Source organism: Hyaena hyaena, unplaced genomic scaffold (assembly GCF_003009895.1).
Source record: "Hyaena hyaena isolate Hyena2069 unplaced genomic scaffold, ASM300989v1 scaffold_0, whole genome shotgun sequence".
NCBI classification, from domain to species: Eukaryota; Metazoa; Chordata; class Mammalia; order Carnivora; family Hyaenidae; genus Hyaena; species Hyaena hyaena.
Window position 1 is genome coordinate 6247756 of NW_024080632.1, and position 25645 is coordinate 6273400.

General features: G+C 43.4%; 1 protein-coding gene across 3 annotated transcripts in view; it reads right to left on the reverse strand.

The window, feature by feature from the left end:
- HECTD4 (HECT domain E3 ubiquitin protein ligase 4) overlaps positions 1 to 25645 on the reverse strand; it is a 190406-nt gene that overhangs the window by 91876 nt on the left and 72885 nt on the right. For all 3 annotated transcript variants that reach the window (XM_039229794.1, XM_039229724.1, XM_039229639.1), the window contains exons 8-11: positions 12468 to 12660; positions 8673 to 8831; positions 4666 to 4779; positions 3799 to 3939 (exon numbers count right to left, since the gene is read on the reverse strand). In XM_039229794.1, coding sequence (XP_039085725.1) covers positions 3799 to 3939; positions 4666 to 4779; positions 8673 to 8831; positions 12468 to 12660 — 607 coding nt within the window. The remainder of the gene's footprint in view (positions 1 to 3798; positions 3940 to 4665; positions 4780 to 8672; positions 8832 to 12467; positions 12661 to 25645) is intronic.

Sequence of the window (25645 nt, forward strand, 5' to 3'; positions counted from 1 at the left end):
CGACCCTACGACCCTACGGGGCAGGGGACAACCTCGGAGGAAGCAGGAAGACTAGTGAGTGGGCGGGGCCGCTATGATAATCTGGCAAAGTAAAACCAAAGCCTAGGTGAGAGCTGGAGCAGCCTAGGTAGTGCAGAATGGCTGGATTTGGGGTACATCCTGAGGGGAGGACCGGACAGGATGTGCTGATGTCTATTTGGATATGAGGTGTGGAAAAAATAGTCCTAGATGACCCTAGTTTTGTGGGCTAAGTGTATGAAGGAACAGGGATCCCTATAGTAGCATGCAGGGGACTCAGCAGGTATAGACTTGGAAAAGGGGAAAACCAGGGAATCCGTTTTTGACAAGCTGAAGATACCTATTGGATCTGAGAGTGGAGGTGAATACATTGGAGAGAATAATTAGGGAGGCACTAACAGATAGTTGACTCTCTTCTTTTTGCTATTTCTTTATCCCTCAATAGCTTTATCCAGATAGAATTTACATACCAGAAAATTCTCGCATTTTAAGTGCACAATTCAATGATTTTTAGTAAATTTACACCTATACCAGAAGCAGGAATGTAAGTAGAAAAATTACCACTGACTATGAAAATCAACTTTATACCAACAAATAAGAAAACTTTGGGGCTCCTGGGTGGCTCAATCCGTTAAGCGTCTGACTTCGGCTCAGGTCATGATCTCACAGTTCACGAGTTCGAGCCCGCGTTGGGCTCTGTGCTGAAAGCTCAGAGCCTGGAGCCTGCTTTGGATTCTGTGTCTCCTCCCTCACTCTCTGCCCCTCCTCCCCTCCCCTCACGCTCTGTCTCTCAAAAATAAAAACATTTTTTTTTTAAATATTTTTATTTATTTCTAGGAGAGAGAGAGAGAGAGAGAGAGAGACAGCGTGAACAGGGGAGGGTCAGAGAGAGAGGGAGTCACAGACTGAAACAGGCTCCAGGCTCTGAGCTGGCAGTCAGCACAGAGTCCGACGCGGGGCTCGAATCCACGAATCGCGAGATCATGACCTAAGCGAAAGTCGGACGCTTAACCGACTAAGCCACCCAGGCGCCCCTCAAAAATAAAAACATTTTAAAAAATTGTTTAAAAAGCCTTAGATGAAATGCACAAATTCTAGCAAGATACAAATTACCAAAACAATCTCAGGAATAAAAAATCTGATTAGATAACTGAAGAGCCTCAAAGTATCACTTTCCTCAAAGTATTAATTACTGTGGCAACTGACATAATTAACATATGTCCACAAATTCTGTTTTTTTTAATGTTTATTTATTTTGAGAGAAGGTGGGCACAAGTTGGGGAGGGGCAGCCAGAGATGGAGACACAGAATCCTAAACAGGCCCCTTGCAGAGCCCCACTTGGGGCTTGAACTCATGAACTATGAGATCATGACCTGAGCTGAAACTAAGTCAGACAACCGTCTGAGCCATGCAGGTGCCCATCATTGACGCTTTTTCCTTCCAGAAGGTGGAGTTTAGTTCCTCTTCCCATTAGTGTGGGCTTAATGACTGGCTTCTAACTGGAAAGGGAAAATAGAAACTTTGCAATGAAGAAAGCTGGCATTTAAACCAACTGATCAATTTTACCATTATTAATAATAAGTCATGTTGAGAACCCAGTGTTATGAACCCTGTGACAGGATGTAATGAGAAAAGCATTTCACCTCTGCGGAATTCCTCTCTTTAGAACCTCAATTTAAATGAAAAAACATCAGGGGCACCTGGGCGGCTCAGTCCATTCAGCTTCTGACTCTTGGGTTTCTGCTCAGTTCATGATCTCAAGGTTTGCTGATCAAGCCGCACCTGGGGCTCTGTATCGACAGCATGTAGCCTGCTTGGGATTCTCTCCCTCCCTCCCTCCCTCCCTCCCTCCCTCCCTCCCTCTCTCTCTCTCTCTCTCTCTGGCCCTTCCCTGCTCGCACACACGCACTCTCAAAATAAACTTTAAAAAAAAAAAAAAAAAAGAGAAACATCAGATGAACCCAAACCAAAGGACATTCTAGAAAATACCTGACCAGTAAGTCCCCACAAGTTTCCTTTTCTGCTCTTCAAATAGGAGGACTCTATCAGCGAGGTCCAGGTTGCGGATTTATTTTTCCCACCATCCTAAGCCTGCTACTCAGCCACTCTTGATTTTTTTCTTTTCAGCCGCTGAACTTTTCAAATCCAGAATTTCCAACTGGTTCTTTTTTCAAAAATTATTTGTTGATATTCTCTATTTTTTAAGTCATCTTTTCAGCAGGGTTTCCTGTAGATCTTTCAATATATGTGTTAAAGGCCGCTTTCGTCTTTATCTGCTACGTCCCACTTCTGAGTTTTGCCTGCAGTGGGGTAGCTACCAATTTCTGCCTGGCTTGGTTTTTTTTTTTTTAATTCTTGTTTCTACATTAATTTTTACTTTCTTTCATTTGTTTACTTTTATTATTGTTTTTATTTTTAAGCCTGCCTTCCTAGGGGTCACCTAATCTGAGTCAAAGGTTATGTTCAAACATCTTGAGCCAGTAAGTCCGCCAGCCTGGCTGGGTCTCTGTGTTTTGGGGGCAGCACGTCAAGGCTCACACCACTTTCAACTCGGCCCTGGACTTCTTTCTGTCAGACCCTGTCACACCCCCACAGCTACATGCAGGCTCGTGCTCAGCCAGGCCTGCGTGAACACGCTGAGTCCCCTCCAGCTTCTTCCATGCAGGTGTGCAGGAAGCTTACCAAGGCCCTGTGCAGTTTTCTCCCTGCCTGGATCTCAGGAGCTCCTTTCCGGCTAGTCTGCTGGCTCCCTGCTCGCCCTAATCAAAACCACCACCTCAGGCTGGCTAAGCCACTGGTCTTCACGGCTGGTTCGCCACTCTGACTAGTGTTATTACCAACACCATGGCTGGGCATGGGTTTTTTCCACACTCTGCTCCAAATTGAGTCCACCTCCTCTGGAAGCAGAGCTGCTGGTTACATGCTCTGCTCCACGCTGGTGGGGCTGCTGCACTGACCAGGCTTCGGGTGGGAGACGGGAGCTTCCACCCTAGCTAAGAATATCTCAGCCTCCCAAAGTTCAGTGGTTTTATGAATCGTCATTTACAATTCGGTGTATGCCTCTGGTCAGTTGCCAGAGCCTAGAAATAGTTGTTTTTGGTAATTGTGTCCATTTCACCATTACTTTAAGGGGGGGAGGGTGGATGTGCTCTTCCATACACTGTAACTCACCTTGAAGCCACTTGCTTTTAAGTTGATATTAATACATACTTAATTCTACTAATTATAAATTTGTATATAAATAAGTTATCAATGTAAAACATTAAAACAGGCAATAATCCCATGGCAAGTACGAATAATCACTTTTTGCACCAAGGTTCTGACAACTGCAGAGTGACATAACAGTTTCCTCTAAAAAAGTCTATGGACTGGGGCGCCTGGGTGGTTCAGTCAGGTAGGCGTCCAACTTCGGCTCAAGTCATGATCTCTCAATATGTGGGTTCGAGCCCCACATCGGGCTCTGAGCTGTCAGCACGGATTCTTGTCTCCCTCTCTCTGCCCCTCCCCACTCGTGCTCGGTCTCTCTCTCAAAAATAAACATTAAAAAAATGTTTCAAAGTCTATGGACCACCTCAAACCTTCTATTTACAGATTTATTTATTTATTTAATCACAAACCCATCAGGCAGCAAGGATGTTGGGTTTCTAACTTCAAAGCGGGAAGGCTGGTGACACATTTTGTTGCTTGGCCTACGCTCCCACTTACTGATACTGCTGTGTTCTCTCCTAATTTATTTCATGACGGAAAACTCTTCCTGTCAGACCATGAGCGCACCTCACCTTTAGGCTCAGTGATGATGTGGCTGACTCCAAGCCTCTGGCAGACATAGTGGAAGGCCTGGTTCCCAGGATTACACCACTGATCAATATAATCATTTGAGCATGTCCACAGCATGTTGTTCACCGTATCGTAACAGGCACCTGCAATAGAGCACATTGTACACAACTGTCATGTCATCATCCGCCCGTATACAGATTTCTCAAAAGCACTGCCACAGAATGGAAGGGCGATTCTCCCCACCGCTGACGATCCGTACCCCCGTTCCCATAGATTTATCTGGCGAAGCATTAGAGGGGCTCATGAGAGGCATGAAGGCAGGACTCAATTTCTACTTTGCTTAACCCCTGCGTGAGAATGGAGTAAATCTCGTGGAATACACAGTTCTTAGTAACTGACTTACATGTGATCCTTTTAATTCCAAGAAGGATTTAAGTGGCTTAAATCAAAACCGAGGACTAATGAACATTAACACCCAATAAGAGCCTTTGTTACCAAGCTCAAAACTTAGGTATGAGCTCCCCAGGAGCCAAAGCAAAGAGTGAAATCCAATATATTACATAACATTCATTTCCTAACAATAAGAGGCATACCCACTCCTCACAGAAAATAAAGTTTTTTTTACAGCATGAACTTTGAGAAGAATTTGTCAAGGGCACCATCATACAACCGAATGGATGGTATCTTCCGTTGCAATTTATGCAGAAGAATTTCACCTGTGGCAGTTTCTTACCTCGATTCTCAAAATTACACAGTATCAAAAAATTCTTTATTGCAAGGAAAATAGAAACCACAGGCAAATGACAAGATTTTTCTGAGAGAAACTGCTACAATGTTGAATTTTCCAGGGAAATGTGGACATTTCTTACCCAATCCTGGTACAAGAGCACCACGCCCAAGAGAACTTCCAGCAGCATCTATGAGATCGGCGCGACTTGTGAACTGACCGTCCGAGATATTATACACCAAGCTGGAGGCAAGGACTTTGGAAACAAACATTAGCTTGTTTAATAAGCCTGACAGTGATGGTCTACTTTTCAAAGTTCAAACTTTAGGCAAGATCTAACGAGACTTCCATAAAAATCACACCTTTTGCTGTTGTTGCCTATCAGTGGTAACAATGAGGAGACAGAATACACACATAAGACCACAAAAAAGAAAACAGTCACAAAACATCTCCCTCAACAGTGAGCCATGTTTTTCCTCTGTTGGTTAAGCAGCCGACTCTTGGTTTTGACTCAGGTCACGATCTCACAGTTTGCAGGTTCAAGCCCTGCATTGGACCCCAGCTGATAGTACACCGCCTACCTGGGATTCTCCCTCTCTCTCTCTCCCCCTCTTGCTCTCCCTCTCTGCCCCACCCCGCTCATGCACATGCTCTCTCTAAATAAACAAACATTTAAAAAATAGCCATATTTTTCCAAATGGTTTTAAAATGGCAACTTTTGCATTTATTTTTCAATATAGATTATCAAAAGGGTAACTGCAAGAGTTATGATCACTAACATCACCAGGAAATACCACTAACAAAAAATATCTTATATACAGTTGCTGCTTGATAAAGGTTAGTAGATGCTCAAACACAGCTAGGTTGCTGCCCCTCCAAGCATTGGCTCTAGAACTTGGAGATACTTTGGCCTTTTCCTTTAACACAGGACAGCACACACTGATGACACGCACGGCTCTAGGTTTCCGGAAGGGTTCGAATGCCAGTTGTAGCAGTTCAGTGGGACCCTGGGAAATTTACCCAACCTCTCCATTTCCTCATGTACAAAGTAGAGATTACAGAAGTACCCACCTTAAGTAGTTACCGTGAAAATTAAGTTAGTTGAAACCTTTCTACAGGATCTACGGCAGCACATCTATACTATTATTTCTTTTCCATTTTCAAACATAAAATCCTAGTGCTGTCTCTCAAGCTCTTTCTTATCCCCGTCCCTCCCTGTAATCCAGGTTCTCACCACGCCAGACTCAAGCTATACCCACTCTAACCTGTACTGTATTTTCTACATGCTGCTGTTCCAGCCTGCACAAATAACAAATGATCTGCCCCAAATTTCGTTTTCATTGTTTTGCCACACATATATACGTCTTTCCCCACCCTGGCCACTTACGTGAACAATATCTATCTATTTTTTATGACTTACACCTCAGGATGTATCTCCTTTCTGCCGCACTCCCCACGACCCTTTCCCGGATCCCACAACACTTCATCTCCCCACCGCTTAGGCAGCAAAACGGCATTGTGTGTCATCTTCTCCCGGTTTCTCACACACACGTACAACATTTCTCCCGACCAGACGAGGAGCTCCTCAAGGCAAGAACCACTTTTTCACTTACGGTGTCGCCTCCACAGTAACCAATGTGGAACAGGAGACAGAGAAATTTAAGTATTTACAGATTTGTTGGGACTAAAATAGAATCACTATGTAAGCTACAGCCTCATGAAAAAATGCCGCTGTGAAGGTCTGCTTTAATCAAATGGGGCCAATTTTAGGTGAGTGAAAAAGCCATGCCGGAGACTTAAAAAAAAAAAAAAAAAAAAAAAGACTTTAATAAGACTAATGGTAAATAAATAACCCAATTTAAAAATGGACAAGGGATCTGAATAGATATTTCTCCAAAGGAGACATACAAATGGCCAAAAAGCACAAGAAAAGATGTTCAACATCATTAGTCACTAGGGAAATGCAAATCAAAACCACAATGAAATACCACTTCATACCCATTAGGAAGGCTAGAATTTTAAAAAACAGAAAGTAAATGTCAGTGAGGATGTGGAGAAATTGGAACCATTTTATGTTCCTGATGAGAACGTAAAGCGGCGCACCTGGAAAACGGCTCGGCAGCCCCCGCAGAGGGTAACCAATAGCCACCCCGTGACAAGTGCTCTACCCCCACGTACACACACACGAGAAATGAACACATGCTTGCGCCAAGACCTGTACCAGAGTGTTCACAGCAGCATCATTCAAAATAGCAAGAAACCAGAAACAATCCAAATTTCAACAAAATGGGGTCTATCCATACAATGGAATATAACGCAGCCAGAAAAAGGAATGAAGTAATGATTTTGTGCTACCAGATGGATGAACCTTAAAAACACTTTTAAAAAGCCAGTCACAAAAACACATATATATAATTCCATAATTAAAAGCCCAGGGATAAACTCATAAAGGCTGGTGGATGCCAGAGGCTGCGGTGATGGGGGAAGAGGTGACTACTAGCAGGTATGGGGTTTCTTTTAGGAGGGATAAAACTGTTTCAGAATTAGATCGTATATTTAGAATGGTACAACCATTACCACTAAAAACCACTGAACAGTATACTTAAAAGGTGTGGATTTTATGGTATGTAAGCTATACCACAATAAAGCTACTATTAAAAAAAAAACAGTAATAGTAAATTTACATCACTTATTCAAGAGCTAAAGGGAACTTCATGGTCACATGCACCGCTGAGAAAAAGTCCAACCAGTTGGACTCTAAAGGCGAAAGAGTTTTGAGTTGTTCTGAATATCTAAATCCCAAACACATGCAACTACTTGAAATGGCCCAGAAGTTAATATTAGAGAAATGATTTTGTATAAACTGCTGGGGTCAAATTTACATCTTCAGGCTTAGAGTACAAAATGCCTTTTTTAAAGTCTACACGTGAAATATAATCCTTTAATGGGATAACTATATCATTTTAAGAGCACAGAATATGAAAATTTTGGGAAATGAAAACAAACGGATTTTAAAGCATTTTAATTTTATTTTTCTAAACAAATTTCAAAGAAAAAACACACAAAGTGTTACCATACATAAAAGAAACATTCAGGTTTTTGCCTTTTGTTTTTTAGAAAAACTCTAACTTTATTGCATATGCTCGCCAAACAAGTGTGAGATACTATCCTTTTATTCTTTGTAGGTGGGAAAACTGGGGCTCAGATGGGTCAAATAAGGTCCTAGAAAGCTAGAAAACGGCCATGTAAAATAAACATTCTTTTAAAATATTTTTAAGTGATCTCTACACCCAACATGGGGCTTGAACTCACAACCCCAGGATCAAGAGTCGGCACACGTTCTACCAACTGAGCCAGCCAGGCGCCCTGAAACATTTTTTGATTCTTCATTCTTCATTTTGATTCTATATTTTATTCCATTTAACTATTTGTCTACTCTGAAACCAAAACCACAACACTTTTTAGAGTATGCCTCCCTCTTTCATAAAAAATATATGTACACTTAACAACATTAATTTCCAAATTAGACATTTTTTGCTTAACATTTTTGTTTATATGTCCTAAAATGGAGGCAGTTCACATACTTTTTTAATAGCTTTGGGATTGTACTCACAGTGGGTAGGGCTCCTGCTATTTCATCAGTAAATGATATGGCAACAGAGTATTTTCTAAAATTGTCCTGAACTCAGTATTTCTAGTAATTTTACAGGATGGTTTTCTGAAGTATATTATTTCATCTACAAAAATTATATTTTTAATTCCTAACCTACAACTGTATTGATAAGGTTTTGTTTTGTTATCAAACAGCTTTAACAACTTTAAAAGCAGAAGTTTAGCATCTTAATAGAAAAGCCTTAAGTTTCCTTCTTTCCTTCCTTCCATTTATTTGAGAGAAAAGAGAGAATGAGCAGAGGAGAGGCAGAGAGAGAGAGAGAAACAGAGGATCTGAAGCGGGCTCTGTGCTAACAGCAGAGAGCTGATGCAGGGGCTCCAACTCACAAACCGGGAGATCATGACCTTAGCCAAAGTCGGACGCTTACCTGACTGAGCCCACCTGGGCGCCCCTAAAAGCCCTGAAAAGTTAGAGACAAATTGGGCAAAAAAACAAATTTTGGCCCAAAATTTGGGCCACAAATCAAAGCAACTTACTTTTTAAAGATGACAAACCACTTGTCCCACCGAAAAGAGAACGGGTGGCAGAGCTGCCGGCGCCCCCTGGCGGTGGGACCAGCATCACCAAGTACGTGCCGCACGTATAGATGGGCGTCTTCCGCAGCATCTTCAGAGGCAGCCCACAGCTAGTATTTGCTGTTGAAAGGGACGAAAACAGTGGTATTTAACACACAGATCTGATTAGAGTATAATGAGGGGGCCCCAAATTCACACAAGGATATACCCGGATCCGGCAAACACAGCAAGAAGTGGTAAGCTAAGGAGAAAGAACCATCTTCTGGCTCCATGGCCTGGCCCCAGGCCCCTTATTGCAAGAGCTGAACATTTCTCAAAGGTGTGCCTAATATTCGATATGCCTTTATGTCTCAGAACTTCTTTCCAAAGAATGAATCCTCACATGGACTACATCTCAAAATGAAAGAAGAATCCTTGTTTGTATCTCCTCTGGGAAACTACACTCCAACAGACCTCTTTCCATTTAAACAGAACAAATTTTTCAAGGGTTTGGGTTACAAACCGCTCTGAACATGAAATTCCAACCTATATCTAGTTAATAAATGCTTTCACAATATCAAATTTTACACCTGCATGATTTATGATAACCCATATTTTCTATTTTTTAAGGTCAGTGACATAAACTATCATTAAACAAATAATTATTGTTTCCAATCACGAGGTATGAAATGCATGCTAATCTCTCTTCCTCGCTGGCAGATAGGAAATCCTTAAATTTGCATTTTCCAACATCAGTCAGAATGCTTTACCTAGGAAGCTGTCAGGGTACAAAATAGAACTGCGTAGGCAGATGTCAAATTGTCTTTAGATGGTTTAGATGAAAAAAACAAAACCTAATGTGTCTGGTATTTGTTTTGAATGCTTCTGCTTCTAAACAGCTCTGTTTTTTGAAACTCCAAATCCTCAACAAGTATGTTCTTCGCTCAGGACATAAAATCAGGGGCATGAATTTCCATAAGAAACCCAAAAGGGGCAATGGTTGGAAAATTAGCAACTTTGTAAGCATAACGTTTTTACCAAGATATTTTTAATAGACATCAACACGGTAATAGGTATTAGTTTATCACAGAAGAAAACATTCTAGACCCTCCGAATGCTGACTTGTCAAAAGTCACTTAGATTAATAACTGGTGAATTTTTATGCAGCAACATCACGTTAATGAATATGCAGAGACTGTACATAAAAGTAGGAGCTCACAGGTTTGAAATATAAATAACAGTTTCCACAGAATTCTAAACATACCCTTGCCTTCTGAGTTTTTTGATTTCGCCCATATTTTCTTATCTAACAAAGATTCCGTTAGCACTTCTATTGTTCACAAGGTAGGATTCAAATTTCTCCCAAGGGACAAACTCAGATCAAGCCTTCAGCTTTCAGGAAGATGTTTATTTTAGAAAAAGGACTGTCCTCTACAAAGTATTTCTACCATTCAAACTATCCACATACCTAAGCTATAACAACTATTAATAATTTCCCTACTTATATTTTATATAATAGAGACCTGTGAAAATAAAATTCTATCCTTAAATTCTAACACAAGTAAGTAATCTGATAGCCATATAATCACAAATATTCCCTCTTCCTTACATTTCAACATATAAATGGACTAAAGCATAAAACTGCATTAAATTCATCAAACATGTTAATTCAGATGTATTTTTCTACATGTGGCATATTCTCTAGCTTTATCTTTTACTACAGTTTACGGTTTGTTATAGAGTCACATGGTTGATATTTAACCTGCAAACTCGTCAAGAATAAGGATTCTTAACTTTTTTGGTCATAGATGACCTTGAAAATCTGGTAAAATTCAAGACGGATACACTGAAGATGTTATATAAGAGGTTCATGACTGTTCATGAACCTCGTAAGGGCTTAGCTCAGTTAAGGACTCTTTTTAAAAGTACAGAGCAGTGCGCTTAGGCGGCTACCTTTCATTAAGAAAAGGAGGAAAGGGGCATCTAGGTGGTTTAGTCAGTTGAGTGGCCAACTTTGGCTCAGGTCATGATCTCACAGTTCACCCATTTTGCCCCGTGTCGGGCTCTGTGCCGACAGCTCAGAGCTTGGAGCCTGCCTTGGATTCGGTGTCTCCTCTCTCTGCCCCTCCACAACTTTCTCTCTCTCTCTCTCAAAAAAATAAACATTAAAAAATTTTTTTAATTAAAAAAAATAAACGTTAACAAAAACTTTTTTTAAAAAGAAGGAAAATAAAAACATATAAATTTGTCTTTAATTATATTAGCATAAAAAATTTTGTAAGTAAAAACAAATATAGTTGCTTCTAGGAGGCAGTGTGGGAACAAAACGTAAAATAGGTCAGGATGAGACCGTAAGATTTCTCTGCACATACCTCTTCATATTGTTTTTACTTTCAAACTCTATAAACACATCTATTTCAAAATATTTTTAAAAAGTGCAAACATTAAATGATAAATTCTAGAAAAAGTAATCTTGTGGAAGGTTTGCTTCTTCCTTGCTTGACCAAGATTGTATTTGGTGAAGATGTTGCTAAACATGAGCTTTATACATTTATGAAGCATATGCTCAACATGAAATCAACTTACATTAACAATAATGAGGTATTTATAGTTAAAGACAGAGCTGTTTTGAATTATTACAGATTCATGTTAATTCACATCCACATCAACAGCATGTATTGATTTGGAATAAGAAAATGGATGGCAGGAAGGAGATAAAAGGGTGAACTATGTGAAGCCAAGTGCTTTGTACAGTACACCATAAGCACTCAAGAAAAGGTACTACCCGAGGGCTCAGTCGGTTAAACTTCTGACTTTGGCTCAGGTCATGATCTCGTGGTTCATGGGTTCAAGCCCTGCGTCGGGCTCTGTGCTGACAGCTCAGAGCCTGGAGTCTGCTTCGGATTCTGTGTCTCCCTCTCTCTCTGCCCCACCCCCACTCACACTCTCAAAAATAAACTAGAAAAAAAATGCTTTTTAAAGTATTACCTGAATTCAAGAGGCAGTCTCTCACTAATCACAAGCTGAATATATTAAGCCATGAAAAGACATAAAGGAAACTTAAACACATATTACCAACTGAAAGAAGCCAATCTGAGAAAGCTACATACTGTGTGATTCCAACTATAGAACATTCTGGCAAAGGCTAGGAGGACAATGACAAGAGCAGTGGTGGCCAGGGGCTGGGGAAGGAGGGATAAAGAGTTAGAGCGCAAAGGATTTTTAGGCCAGTGAAACTACACTGTATAATCGTGTGCTGATGAAGACAGGTCATTATGTATTTATCCACCAAGAGTGAACCCAAATGTAAAGTATGGACTTTGGGTGATAATGCTGTGTCAATGTACGCTCACCAACTATGACAAAGCTACCACCTCTGGATAATGAGGAGGGCAGTGCATGCGTGGGGACAGGAGGTTTATGGGATATTCCTTTTGATTTCGCTGTGAACCTAAAATTGCTCTAAAAAAAAATAAAATGAAGTCTTTGGGCGCCTGGGTGGCTCAGTCGGTTAAGCATCTGACATTGACTCAGGTCACGATCTCACAGTGGTAAGCCCCACGTCGCGCTCTGTGCTGACAGCTGGGAGCCTAGAGCCTGCTTCTGGGTCTCCCTCTCTCTCTACTCTTTCCCCGCTTGTGCGCTGTCTCTCAAAAATAAAAAGCATTAAAAAACATATAAATAAATAAAAATTAAAAAATTAAGTCTTAAAATAGAGGTGAACAGCTGAACGGAGCTACATGAGGCAAGCAGACAGCGCAAGGGAGGGCGGCATACCTGCTTGGTCCTCCTTCAGCGTGTTGGAGATGGTGGAGCCTGTGAGGGCGGCCAGCGTTGCGGACGGAGAAGCTCTGTAGCGTGAAAGTCTGCTCAGAAGCATCTCATTAATGCTTTTTGCAGATTCGCCCTCTTTTCTCATCAGAATTGTACGTTCCTGAAGCGGGTTGGCTACAAATACACCATTTTCAACCTAGTATTTAAAGAAAAAGAGGTCCTTAAGTGATATTGGTCTCCACCGAGTCAGATTTCTACTTGAGAATTATCACTGTGATCTGGTTGCTCAAAAACATTCCCAAAGGGGCGCCCGGGGGGGCTCAGTCGGTTAAGCGTCTGACTCTGGATTTCAGCTCAGGTCATGATCTCCCGGTTTGTGGGTTCGAGCCCCACATCTGGCTCTGCACCGACAGTGTGGTGCCTGCTTGGGATTCTATCTCCCCCTTTCTGTGTCCCCCCCTCCACCACTCTCTCTCTCTCCAAATAAAAAAACTTAAAAAGAAAACAACACATATTTATGGGGCGCCTGGGTGGCTCAGTCGGTTGAATGTCCAACTTCGGCTCAGGTCATGATCTCACAGTTTGTGGGTTCGAGCCCCACATCGGGCTCTGTGCTGACAGCCAGCTCAGAGCCTGCAGCCTGATTTGGATTCTGTGTCTCCCTCTCTCTCTCTGACTCCCCCCTGCTCACGCTGTCTATTTTTCTCTCTCTCTCAGAAATAAAAACGTTAAAAAATTTTTTTAAAAAAGACATTTTTCTAAAACCTGCACCTGAGTAGATGTACACTTCAAAACTTAAATGTTCTATAGAAACTACTGAGAACAAAAGAAAGGCTGTGCTAAGGTTCGAGAGCTTTCCTTTTTCATAACAGCACAGATTCTAAAAGCAGGGAGCCAAGTTTAATAGGATCTGTGAAAGGTTGATTAAAATTCCTTATACTGAATTCCACAGGCAGCTCTCGCTAATTACACGCTTCTGACAGGTACAAGTAAGAGGAGAGGAAAACAAATCAATCAGTTTTTGATTCACTATTAAATATAACTAGGAAGATAATATCTTCTTGAAATATAATTAGTGGCGAAAATCCAAATTCTGTATTAGCAGCAGTTAACGTTAGCCCCAGCTGCTTGGGCGCTGGCACAGCAATCCCGGAGAAAGGCAGACTCTGTCTGCTAAAAATACGTGCCAACATCGGCTGGATCCTTGCTGGTGCCCGCCAGTCTTCCTTCAACACCCGAGTCCCCAGCAGAGTCCCTGCAGCGGGGAGTCCAAAATTCCTGCACCGACCTCGGGCTTGACTTCAAGCGGAGCACCTATTTGTCTTTCTTGCTAAAAAGATCCAGACCACTTACTAGAAGCTGCCCCCGCTCATTTCTCGCCCAACTCAAGTAAATTTGTATCCAGCCTCACTTCTCCTTCTTTTCCTCTTAATTCAGAGGAAGAAGTGCGCTCACCTCACGCGATTAAAGGTTACTTCTTCCTCTTCTGCCCCCCTTACTGCTCCCTTAATTAACTCCCTTTTGCCCAGTTATCCGGCTATCCGTCTCCCTATGGGGGTCCTTCTCTTTGGTTTCAAGTATACAGAGACCTTAAACAAGACGATGGCGGCCCTCTGAAGGACCACACCTTTTCTCCACCTCCATCCACTGGCAAATGTCCCAAATTGCACCTCATGCAGTTTCTCCATCTCCCTGCCCTCCTCTAGACCCAGCTCCTGGATCTGGCTGGAGCCTCAGAAACTGGTGCCACCAGCAAGGCTGGGTGGGACTGGCCTGCAGCTGAGAGGCACGGAGACCAGAGGGGATAGGAGTGCTGAGAGGCGAGGTTTACGGAAGCAAACAAAAAGCAAAGGAGTCCAATGTAAAAGGCTAGCAACAGAGAAGAGGAAGCAAGCAAATTCAGAAGCACAGGCAGGAAAGATTCGCAGGGAGGGCTGCACACAGCGGGGGAGACTCCTAGGATATATTCACAAGTGCTAAGAGAAAGGAGTTCTTGGAGAGCCCCAAAACGCTATCTCTGTTTCCTCACCCTTACTTCTTCTCCCTGTGGAGCGACTGAACTTGTAATAAGCCGATGGGCTTAATGGTCCGTGCATAACCTAAAACCAAAACCATCAACGTCTTTCTCGTCCTCCATGCGGGCTGTGCCGCTGCCATTTCTTTTTCCAGAACACGATCCTGTTTTGTGTCTTTTTAATACGAACGCTTACTTGCGTGTAAGGCACTCTGCTAGTGAGTAGAACCAACACAGTCCCTGCTCACCTTGCTCTCTTATTTTTTGGTTCCGTAGCTCCACTTACTTAAATAGAAGCTTGCCTAGGATCAGACCCAACCTTTGTTGTCTAAGACCTCTGCCTGGATGGTGCCTCGGTGGCTCAGTCTGTTAGGTGTCCGACTTCCACTCAGACCATGATCTCACAGTTTGTGGGTTCGAGCCCCGCGTCGGGCTCTGTGCTGACAGCTCAGAGCCTGGAGCCTGCTTCAGATTCTGTGTCTCCCTTTCTCTCTGGCCCTCCGCTGCTCACACTGTCTCTCTCTCTCTCTCTCAGAAATAAATAAAACATTAAAAAAAAAAAAAAGACCTCGGCCTGGAACACTCTGTCCCTAGATCTTCCTGTGGCTGGCTCTTTCCAATCATTCAGGTCTCAGGTGGAAGGTCATCTCCTCAAAGCCACCTTCCCTGACTACCGATCTAAAGAATAATCTCCTCCACCCATCCCCAAGCCGGAAATGTCACCCTGTTTTGCTAGCCACATGGCACTTACCACTCTCTAAAGTTATCTTACTCATTAATTCACTCTCCTACCTCCCACCCCGACTGAATACCAGGTCCCCAAGAACAGGGATTCTGCCTGCTTTATTCACCCTAACATCCTCAGCACTCAGCAGTAAGTACTCAATGCCTTGATGAATAAACAAACCAGTGTCCTCACTTGAATCCAATCTCACCTCTTCGTGGTGTGACTCCCACGTTCCTATAAACAGACCGATCCTTGCTACTGAGATCCAGTCCCAGCATCTCTGACTGCCTCCCGCTCCCAGGCATTTCCTACCAAATAGCCTGCTGTTGCCTAAAACTTAACACATCCACGTCTCTCCCCCCACCCTCATACTAGAGCAACCTTCACCAAGCACAGCTCTATTTATGTCACACAACTCTAGAAAGAACCCTTCAAAGGCATCCAAGATAAAAATCAATCAGTCTAAACTTGGCATTCAAAAGCATTACCCAATCTGGCCCCATGAGAAAATCAATGGAGACCTTAAAAAAAAAAAAAAAAAACTATACCATGGTGTTCAAGTACTTTGAAAATACTAAGAAGCGGGGCACCTGGGTGGCTTAGTTGGTTCAGGGTCCGAAAACATGGAGAAACTGATAAAGCTCCCTGGGAAGCAAAGAGGGCTGCAGTTTGGTGTACGAATGGTAAATCTGGGAACCTCTACTTGGCAAAGCTCTTCAGGATTGAAAATCTACTGACCTAGAAAGGAGAGGACGAGGCTGAGAGGAGTAGGCAGAGCAAGAGTTAGTAGTGCCAAGAAGCTTCCCTCCTGGCTGCTTCCCGGGCACAAGCCACCATCATGTCAAGCCTGAGGGCTGACCCAGCCTCTCAACTGGCCTCCCGTCTCTACCTTGGCACTCTATGCTCTCCTCTCCACACACCAGCCAGTGATCATTCACTAACATAAACAAAACCATGTCCTTCTGGTCTCAGAACTCCGCAGTGGCTTCCCAACACACTTATAAAACCCAAACTACCATCAAGGCCCACACGGTCCATCATTCACGCACCTCCCAGCCTCACCTGCCTCTGCTCACCCTCTCTCACCACGCTCTCGACTGCTCTGGCCTCCTATCGTGCCTCTAAAATACCAAACTTGGGGCACCTGGGTGGCTCAGTTGGTTAAGTGGCCGACTTCGGCTCAGGTCATGATCTCGTGGTTTGTGAGTTCAAGCCCCATGTCGGGCTCTGGGCTGATAGCTCAGAGTCTGGAGCCTGCTTCAGATTCTGTGTCTCCCTCTCTCTCTCTGCCCCTCCCCAGCTCATGCTCTGTCTCTCAAAAATAAATATTTTAAAAAATAATAATAAAATAAAATGCCAAGCTTCCTAACTCTAGGCCCTGTGACTTGCTGTTCCCTCTTCCTGGATTAAACAACTGCTCCAGTTTGCCTGAACTGTCCTACTTTTAGCACTGACAGCCCCGTGACCGGAGAAATCTCAGTCCCAGGCAAACTGGGCTGGTTGGTCACCCTATCCATCAGGACGGATGGTGGCTGATCATGCAGGTCTCAGCTCCAGTGTCCTTCCTTGGAAAGGCCGGATCCACCAGGCACACCCAAGTGGTTCCCCACCTCCACCCCATTCACTGTCACATCATCTTATTTTCTTGCCTCTTTTACTTGGCACTAACTGAAACGGATCTATCTACTTCCTTACTGTCTAACTCCCCACACTAATGTGAGCTCCTTGAAAACAAAGGCCCGTTACCCCACCACCCAGACAAAGCAACCGAGTGGGCACAGGATTAATACTGATGAACGAAGCGCATCTCAGTCACCCAGAGCACCATTTAAAGGAAATAATAAACCCACGGGAAAAGAGAAGGGATCTAGTGTATCCATTACTATGCTGATCATAGGTTTCAAAAGGGACATGAAGAGGACAAAATTGCAGTAAAATGTCATTGAGTCTATCTAAAGAACACCCTTTTACAGAGAGCATGTATATGTGGGGGCAGGAAGAACTCAGAACAAAAGATGTAAAAAATACGCTCTGAAAAGGTTAAAAACACACAAAAAAAAAAGGAGCTCGAGAAGATCTAGTTATTCTGTAGTTTTAAAGGCCAGAATCTAAGTGTCTAAGAATGTCCAAAGCCCGTGACTCTGAGCGCCAGGCCACCACACTGGTGGCCCCGGGGAAAGCTGCACCCCAGAGTCAAAGCCCTTGCCAGTTCCCTCCCACACGGACTCCGGGCTTGGCCATCAGAAGCATGACACAAGCAGAAGCTAGAGGAACACTTGTGCTCTTGAAAAGCTGCAGAACGAGAGACCCATGTGAGTATTACAGTCCTAGTCAAGCTCCAAGCTGAACGAGGCTGCAAGTAGGACCTCAGCTGCCCTGTGCAGCGAAGAGCCACCACCCAACTGAACTCCGTCAACCTGCAAGTTGTTACTGCTGAGACTCACTTAGTTTTGAGGTCGCTTGTCGAGCAGAAGAAAACTAAAATACCCCCAAAGTCAGAGACCATTTCATATTACTAGCTTTAGTTAGGCGGGGTACCTGCTACATTCCATTTCTTTACATTGTTCTCCCGATAATATTTCTATAGTCTGCCTTATGTAATGTTTGTTTTTCTGTTCCACTCGGAGTAAGAAATCATTTTGAGACAAGCACAGCCAGTTAGTTCTGCTCAGATTACCCATTCATTCAGCCAGCCTTCAATCCTTTAGCTTTCCCTCAATCTTAAGTACCAACACACCTATTTTGTAGATCAAACTCTGATTTCTCATAAAAAATGACAAGGGAAGAACGCTGGTGGTAGTCGAGGTTCCAAAAATAGGTTTTTAATATTTAATTTCTTTCCCAATTATAAAACTAATATATGGTCTGTTCCACAGCTGTTTAATCGCTTAAAGAATCTTGAAATCTTGCTTTATTCTTGACCCAAAAGCCACCATGAGTGTATAAAACCAGATTCTGCTCAGAACTCTCTCAGAGCTCTCCATGTCCCCTGGGATAAAATCCAAATACTGGCAGGACATCTGGGTGGCTCAATCAGTTAAGTGTCTGACTGCAGCTCAGGTCATGATCTCATGGTTCGTGAGTTCGAGCCCTGAAACAGGCTCTGTGCTGACAGCTTAAAGCCTGAAGCCTGCTTCAGACTCTGTGTCTCCCTCTCTCTGCCCCTCCCTACCTCAAAAATAAACATTAAAAAAAATTTTTTTTTTTTAATCCAAATACAAGTACACCTGAGTGGCTTAGTCAGCTGACTTCCAACTCTTGATTTCAGCTCAGGTCATGATCTCACAGTTCGTGAGCTTGACTGAACCCCATATTGGGCTCCACGCTAATGGCACAGTGGATCCTGCTTGAGATTCCCTCTTCTTTCCCTCTCTCTGCTCCTCCCATGTGCTCACTCTCAAAATTAAAAAAAAAAAAAAAAAACACTTTAAAAATTGCAGGTAGGGTACCTGGCTGGCTCAGCTGGTAGAGTATGCAACTTTTTAAAAAAAAATTTTTTTTTAATGTTTTATTTATTTCTAGGAGAGAGAGAGACAGCGTGAGCAGGGGAGGGTCAGAGAGAGAGGGAGTCACAGACTCTGAAACAGGCTCCAGGCTCTGAGCTGTGCAGTCAGCACAGAGCCCGACGCGGGGCTCGAACCCACGAACCGCGAGATCATGACCTAAGCGAAAGTCGGACGCTTAACCGACTAAGCCACCCAGGCGCCCCCAGAGTATGCAACTTTTGATCTCAGGGTCATGAGTTCAAGCCCCACATTGGGCATAGAACTTACTTTAAAAAAAATTTTTTTTACAATTTTTACAAATTTTACAAATTATCATTTATGTAAAAACAGAAAAGGAAAAACAAACGTGTAGTTGTATACGTCATTCATATTATCTCAGGAAGAATATGGACGAAAGTGTTAACGTTACTTGCCTGTAGGGAGGGAAACTGAATTAGGAGGCAAGGTGGGTGAGAGACTTCTGTGCGATTTGAATTTTATAACTATATAATCAGATTTAAATTTTTTTTTAATTTTAATGTTTGAGAGAGAGAGAGAGGAGGAAGGTAGAGAGATAATGTGAGCAGGGGAGGGGCAAAGAGAGGGAAAGAGAGAGAACCCCAAGCAGGTTCTGTGCTGTTAGCGTGGAGCCTGACACAGGGCTCGATCTCATGACTGTGAGATCATGACCTGAGATGAAATCAAGAGTCAGACATTTAACTGACTGGGCCACTCAGGTGCCCCATGAACAAATAATTTTTCAAAACAATGTATTCAAAACAATTTAACTATCACTAAATTTGGAGAGAAATTTATCAGTACTTCCAAGTATCTGGGTGACATAATTCACAGTAAACCTTTTTCTAATAATTGTCATTAGCCACATATAAGTAGCAAATATTTATACTATTTAGAAACCAAAATTTTTCATGAATCAGAAAAATAAAGAATTTCAGTATTCAGCCTTTTAAAAAAGGAAATCCTGCCACTTGTGACAACATGGATGGGCCTCGAGAATATTATACTAAGTCAGACCGAGAAAGACAAATATTTATGATCTCACCCTGGAAGATAAAAGTCAAACTCACAGAAGCAGAAAGAATAGGGGCTGCCAGGGGCTGCGGGGTGGGAGGGATGGGAGATGTTGGTCCAAGGGTACAAACTTTCAGTTAGAAAAGGAATACGTTCTGGGGCTCTAATGTACAGCATGGTAACTACAATCATACCATATACTTAGAAGTTGCTAAGAGCTATATCTTCATGTCACCACACATGCAGACACACAAATATGGTAAACACGTGGGGCGACGGAGGAGTTAACTAACTTGATTATGGTAATCATTTCACAATACACACATATGTCAAATCTTCACCTTAAAAGTGTATCATTTTGTTAGCAACACTCCCAAAAAAGCTGGAGGGGGTGGGGGAGAATTTCAGGGCTAAAACTTTGAGTCATCTAATTGAAAGCCCTCATTTTATACTTTTTTTGTCTGGTTCGGCCAAGGCCACTTATCAGAGGTCTAAGGCTAAGTCCTATAATCTGTCAATTTTGACGCAGGTGACTTTATTATCTGTTCAGTTATTCATAATTTTAAAAACAAAGGTAAAAATACTTCAATGTTCCCACAGCTTACTCCACTACGTCCCTCTGATTTCTCTTTCATGACAGACCTCTGGAGAGAATTATTTATTCTTCTCATCTTGCCCTCCTCACCGTACTTGACCAACTCCACATGGCTTCACCCTCCCAACCCCCACAGCTGCTCTTGCCAAGGCCACCACCAAGAGCCTCTGTATTTTCCACTCAAAGACCTCCTTCAGCCTCAATCTGGACTTTCCCAATAGAATTCAATACTATTAACCAAGTTCATCTTTTATAAAAGTTTACTTATTTGGGGGCACCTGAGTGGCTCAGTCAGTTAAGCCTTGACCTCAGCTCAGGTCATGAACTCATGGTTTGTGAGCTTGAGCCCCATGTGCTGTCAGCACAGAGCCCACTGAGGATTCTCTCTCCCTCTCTCTGCCCCTCCCCTGCTCACGCCCTCTCTCAAACTTATAAAAAAGAGTAACAGTAAAGGTCTCTTGCCAGCACTGGAAGGACACAGATGCCATCAAGTGAAAAGCTAAAGCCTGCGGAAGAGCAGCCTGGGGGAGGATCTGGAATGTGGCTGGGGGCATATTTAGCTTGCGGAGATGATCAGACTTCCAACTGGAAGAGGCTCCTGTCCTGTGCACACACACACACCCACAGCGATACGCAGCCGGCGCTCTGGGGACAGGTTCTGGCGGAGCAGATTTGAGCACCAGCGGCATGTAGAGGTGTTTACAGCCACACGACAGTAGGAGACCAGCCAGGGAGTAAGAGCAGGCAGCGACAGAAGGCGTCCAGGAAATCGTAACTGCTGAGGGGTAGGGAAGATGCGGCTGGGCGGGAACAACCCAGGCCCCACAAGCCAAGAGAAAGCAGTTTCAGGAACAAAACACTGCTGAAAGGTCAAGGAAAAAGACGACAAAGTAGACCTTGAACTCGGTAACGTGCAGCACCCCAGCAAACATGGAAGAGCGGTTCTGGCGGCATGCGGGGAGGCTGCAAGGCTGACTGGAGCAGGCTCAAGAATGGAAGGAAAGAACATACAAACAGAATAAACTCTTCCAAGAGCAGTGCTATGAAGGGAAGCCAAAGGCAGGGGGGGTGGAGGTGGCTATGGGCCAAGGGAGTTTTTTGTTTTCCCCAAGACAGGACATCCGCGGATGGATTTGTATGCTGTGCTGAATGATCTGTTGAGAGGAAAGCTGTTAATGTAGGAGGACAATTGGAGAAGGAACCCGTCCCCCCCCACCCCAACTTTTATTACACAGCAGGAAGGGAATACAGTGTCCTGAACCTAGCTTTTTGTGCTAAACAATGGAAGGTGGAAATTCATCTGCTTGGGCAATGTAGATCTGCCTCATTCTTGTTAATGGCTGTCCAGTGTTCCATTCCATGGAAGTACCATAAGCGGAAGCCAGAGATCTGTGTTTAGCTTTCCAAGGCAGCATTACTAAAAACTGCTAAACTAGAGGCTGGTGATGCTTAAGTTTTTATTTGAAGAAAAATTTCAATGAGCATATAAAAATAGAGAATAGACCAGTGAACCTCCTTTTAGATCCAACTCTTACCAGATATTGCCACACTGTTTGACTTATCACTTTTTTGGCTCAAGCGTTTTTTGTTTTTGGGTTTTTTTTTTTTTAAATGTTTATTCTTTTTGGGGGAGAGAGAGACAGAGAAACAGAGCATAAGCAGGGGAGGGGCAGAGAGGAAGACACAGAATCTGAAGCAGGCTCCAGGCTCTGCACTGGAGGGGCTTGAACTCACAAAATGGGAGATCATGACCTGAGCCGAAGTCAACCCTTAACCGAGTGAGCCACCCAAGCACCTCTTGGTTCAAGCATTTTAAAGCATATACCAGACCTGTAATTCCACTTCTGAATACTTCACTACACAGCTCTAAAACCGTGGGCATTCCTGGCACCCTCCTACACTGTTGGTGGGAAATGTAAACTGGTGCAGGCCCTCTGGAAAACAGTGTGGAGGTTCCTCAAAAAAATTAACAATATAACTCCCCTATGACCCAGCAATAGTACTGCTAGGAATTTACCCAAGGGACACGGGAGTGCTGATGCATAGGGGCACATGTACCCCAGTGTTCACAGCATCACTCTCAACAATAGCCAAAACATGGAGAGAGCCTAAGTGTCCATCAACGGACGAATGGATCAAGAAGATGTGGTTTATCTACACGATGGAATACTACATGGCAGTGAGAAAATGAAATCTGGCCATGTGTAGCAACATGGATGGAACTTGAGGGTGTTATGCTGAGCGAAATAAGTCAGGCAGAGAAGGACAAATATCATATGTTTGCACGTACAGGAAGATTAGGAGGAACTTAATGGAGGACAGTGGGGGAGAAGAAGGGGAAAAATAGTGGGGAGAGGGAGGGAGGCAAACCATGAGAGACTCTTGCATGCTGAGAACAAACTGAGGGCTGATGGGGGTGGGGGGGATGGGAAGTGGGGGGATGGGCATGGAGGAGGGCACTTGGGATGAGCACTGGGTGTTACATGGAAACTAACGTGACAATAAACTATTTAAAAAACTAAAAATAAAACCATGGGCCTTCTTATAGAACCACAATACCACCTGCACACTTTAAAAACTAAGAACAATCCCTTGGTTTTAGCTAATACTCATTTTATATTCAAATTCCAAATGGTCTCCAAAGTGTTGTTTAATGGTTTGATTCAGACTTCAAAACAGATTCAAAGGTTGTTCTTTTAATCTGGAGCAGGTTCCTTCAGCCTCAAATTTTTATTTTATGCCACTGATAGAGGCTATTTTAGTTGTTCTATTTCCTCCAGACCAGGTATGGGCTTCTTGATTGTATAACTACAAGGTCTAAAAATATCTTTGTGGTCTCTACACTTGGACACTTTGGAAGACTGCGAACCTCTGGGCTGGAAATCACTCTCCCGCAGAATTCGATGAGTGCTATTCCAGTCGTGCATCCAATAATGCTACTGAATAGCACGATGCTTGCCTCACTCCTCCCCATTTATACATGACTTTAGCCTTTGGATGGGATTGTGTCTCTGGAAGCTTCAGAACCTTCTCTTTACACCGTGATAATCTGAAACCTCAGGCTGCTATGCCACATGGTGGGTATCTTTCCTTCATGGTGTCAGATATCTGTTCATCTAGACATCCGTGTCCTCTGGTTTGACATTGTTTTTTCATATTAACTTCTGTGATCAGGGACTTTAGAATGCATTGCTCCTCTACATTTATCAACTCTTCTCTCATATTTACCGTTCTTTATTTTTGCCCCACTTTCTGGGAGATTTCTTATATTTCTAAATGTTGACTTTTTTTTTTAACCTTCATTTTAACATTCATTTTTGAGAGAGAGAAACAGCGTGAGCAGGGGAGGAGCAGAGAGAGAGAGGGAGACACAGAATCCGAAGCAGGCTCCAGGCTCTGAGCTGTCAGCACAGAGCTCAACATGGGGCTCAAACTCATGGACTGTGAGATCATGACCTGAGCTGAAGTCGGACACTTAACTGAGCCCCCAGGCACCCTGACAATCATAGTTTTAATTTCCAGGAGCTCTTGCTCATTTTGTTTTTTTTTGTTATGAGCTCCTGTGCTGCTGTATGAACGCAAGGTCTTCTCCTATCTCCTACAGTTAGGGTTTACAATGTTTCATTCTACTCCTATTGACTGTTTTTCTGATTTCATATTAATTTTCATATTGGAGGCTTTCCTCGTTGGTCTAGAGATCCTTGGCTGTCTGCTTTAATTTTTTAATAGGGTACTTTTTACATGTATACAAAAGAGTAACGAGCTCCCCCATGTACCCATCACCTGGCTTCAATAATTTTTTAAAAACGGGAGAGGGGTGCCGGGGTGGTTCAGTCGGTTAAAGTTCTGACTTCAGCTCAGCTCATGATCTCACAGTTCGTGAGTTCGAGCCCTGCATTGGGCTCTGTGCTGACAGCTCAGAGCCTGGAGCCCGCTTGGGATTCTAGGTCTCCCTCTCTCTCTGCCCCTCTCCCACTCACCTTCAAAACTAAATGTTAAAAAAAAGAAAAAGGTGGGGCACCTGGGTGGCTTAGCCGGTTAAGCGTCCGACTTTCGCTTAGGTCATGATCTCACGGTTCGTGGGTTCGGGCCCCGCGTCGGGCTCTGTGCTGACTGCGAGCTCAGAGCCTGGGGCCTGTTTCAGTCTGTGACTCCCTCTCTCTCTGACCCTCCCCTGCTCATGCTGTCTCTCTCTCTCTCCTAGAAATAAATTTAAAAAAAAAAAAAAGAAAAAGAAAAAAGAAAAAGGTTGGCAAAATACAGATAATCTGTTCCTCTTCCCCTCCCCACACACCTCTCCAAAGTTTGGAGTTCTGTTGGGTTGGCTTTTTTTTGTTTGTTTGTTTGTTTCTTTTTGTATCTGCTCTTTTTTAGAACAGTTCAGCACAGATCAGGAATGTTGTACACAGGGTTGAGGCTCACTTACTGGAAGACCTCACTGTGGGTGATTCGCTAGGGCAGCAAATCCTTTCCTTAAATGAACCCCAATGTCTGTACATGGAGGTTTTTGCTCCCCACCCCCTGAGTCACTCAGCTTATTCAGAAAATATAATCCAGCCTTTTGCCTGGGCAGCTGGTCTCTAAGCACAAACGTGAACACCAGGAAAGGGATGGACAGCTCCTTTTATTAGCTTGCAGCCTACACCCCCTCACCCTGGCTTCGCAGCAGCCCTCCCGCCTCGCATTCCCACGACTCTCTAAGGTTGGTAGGGGAGACGCCGGTCTTTCCGGAGCAAACATGCATATATAGGCGTGGCATGCCCCACGCTGGAAGGCAGGAAGGGACACTGCGATCTCCATCAGATGAGGAACAAGAAAGACAGGTTTCACTGTACGTTACAAAGATAACCAAAAGAGGAATGAAAATCAAATACTTTATGAGGAAGAAAGAAAGAGGAGGAAGTAGACCAAATCCTTATCTATCACAGAGGGGAAAACCAATATATAGAGAGTTCAGAAGTCAAAACAACAGCAATAGAAGCCTTTTACTTAGAGAAATGAAGGCAACCAAAAGAATGAGAAGTGGAAACTACTGGAGTGAGTGCCCGTGAGCAGTAGCCAGCGGCTAGGGCGAGGGGTGCCCACTTTTCACAAGGAGCCTGCATGTGCTACCTCAAGTTCTGGTCCATGTGCAGGCGTTTCCCTGATCATTTTTTTCTCTTTAACTAACAGAAGCAGATCAGAGAAAGGGGAAGGTCTTCCATGTCTTCCCACTGTAGTTATAATAAAGACCTAAATCATCCGTTACCCAGCTGGTAAGTCTGTTAAAAACAACAACTACCAAAGCTTTTCTGACAATTCTGAACACATGTTCAAGTATTACAGTCC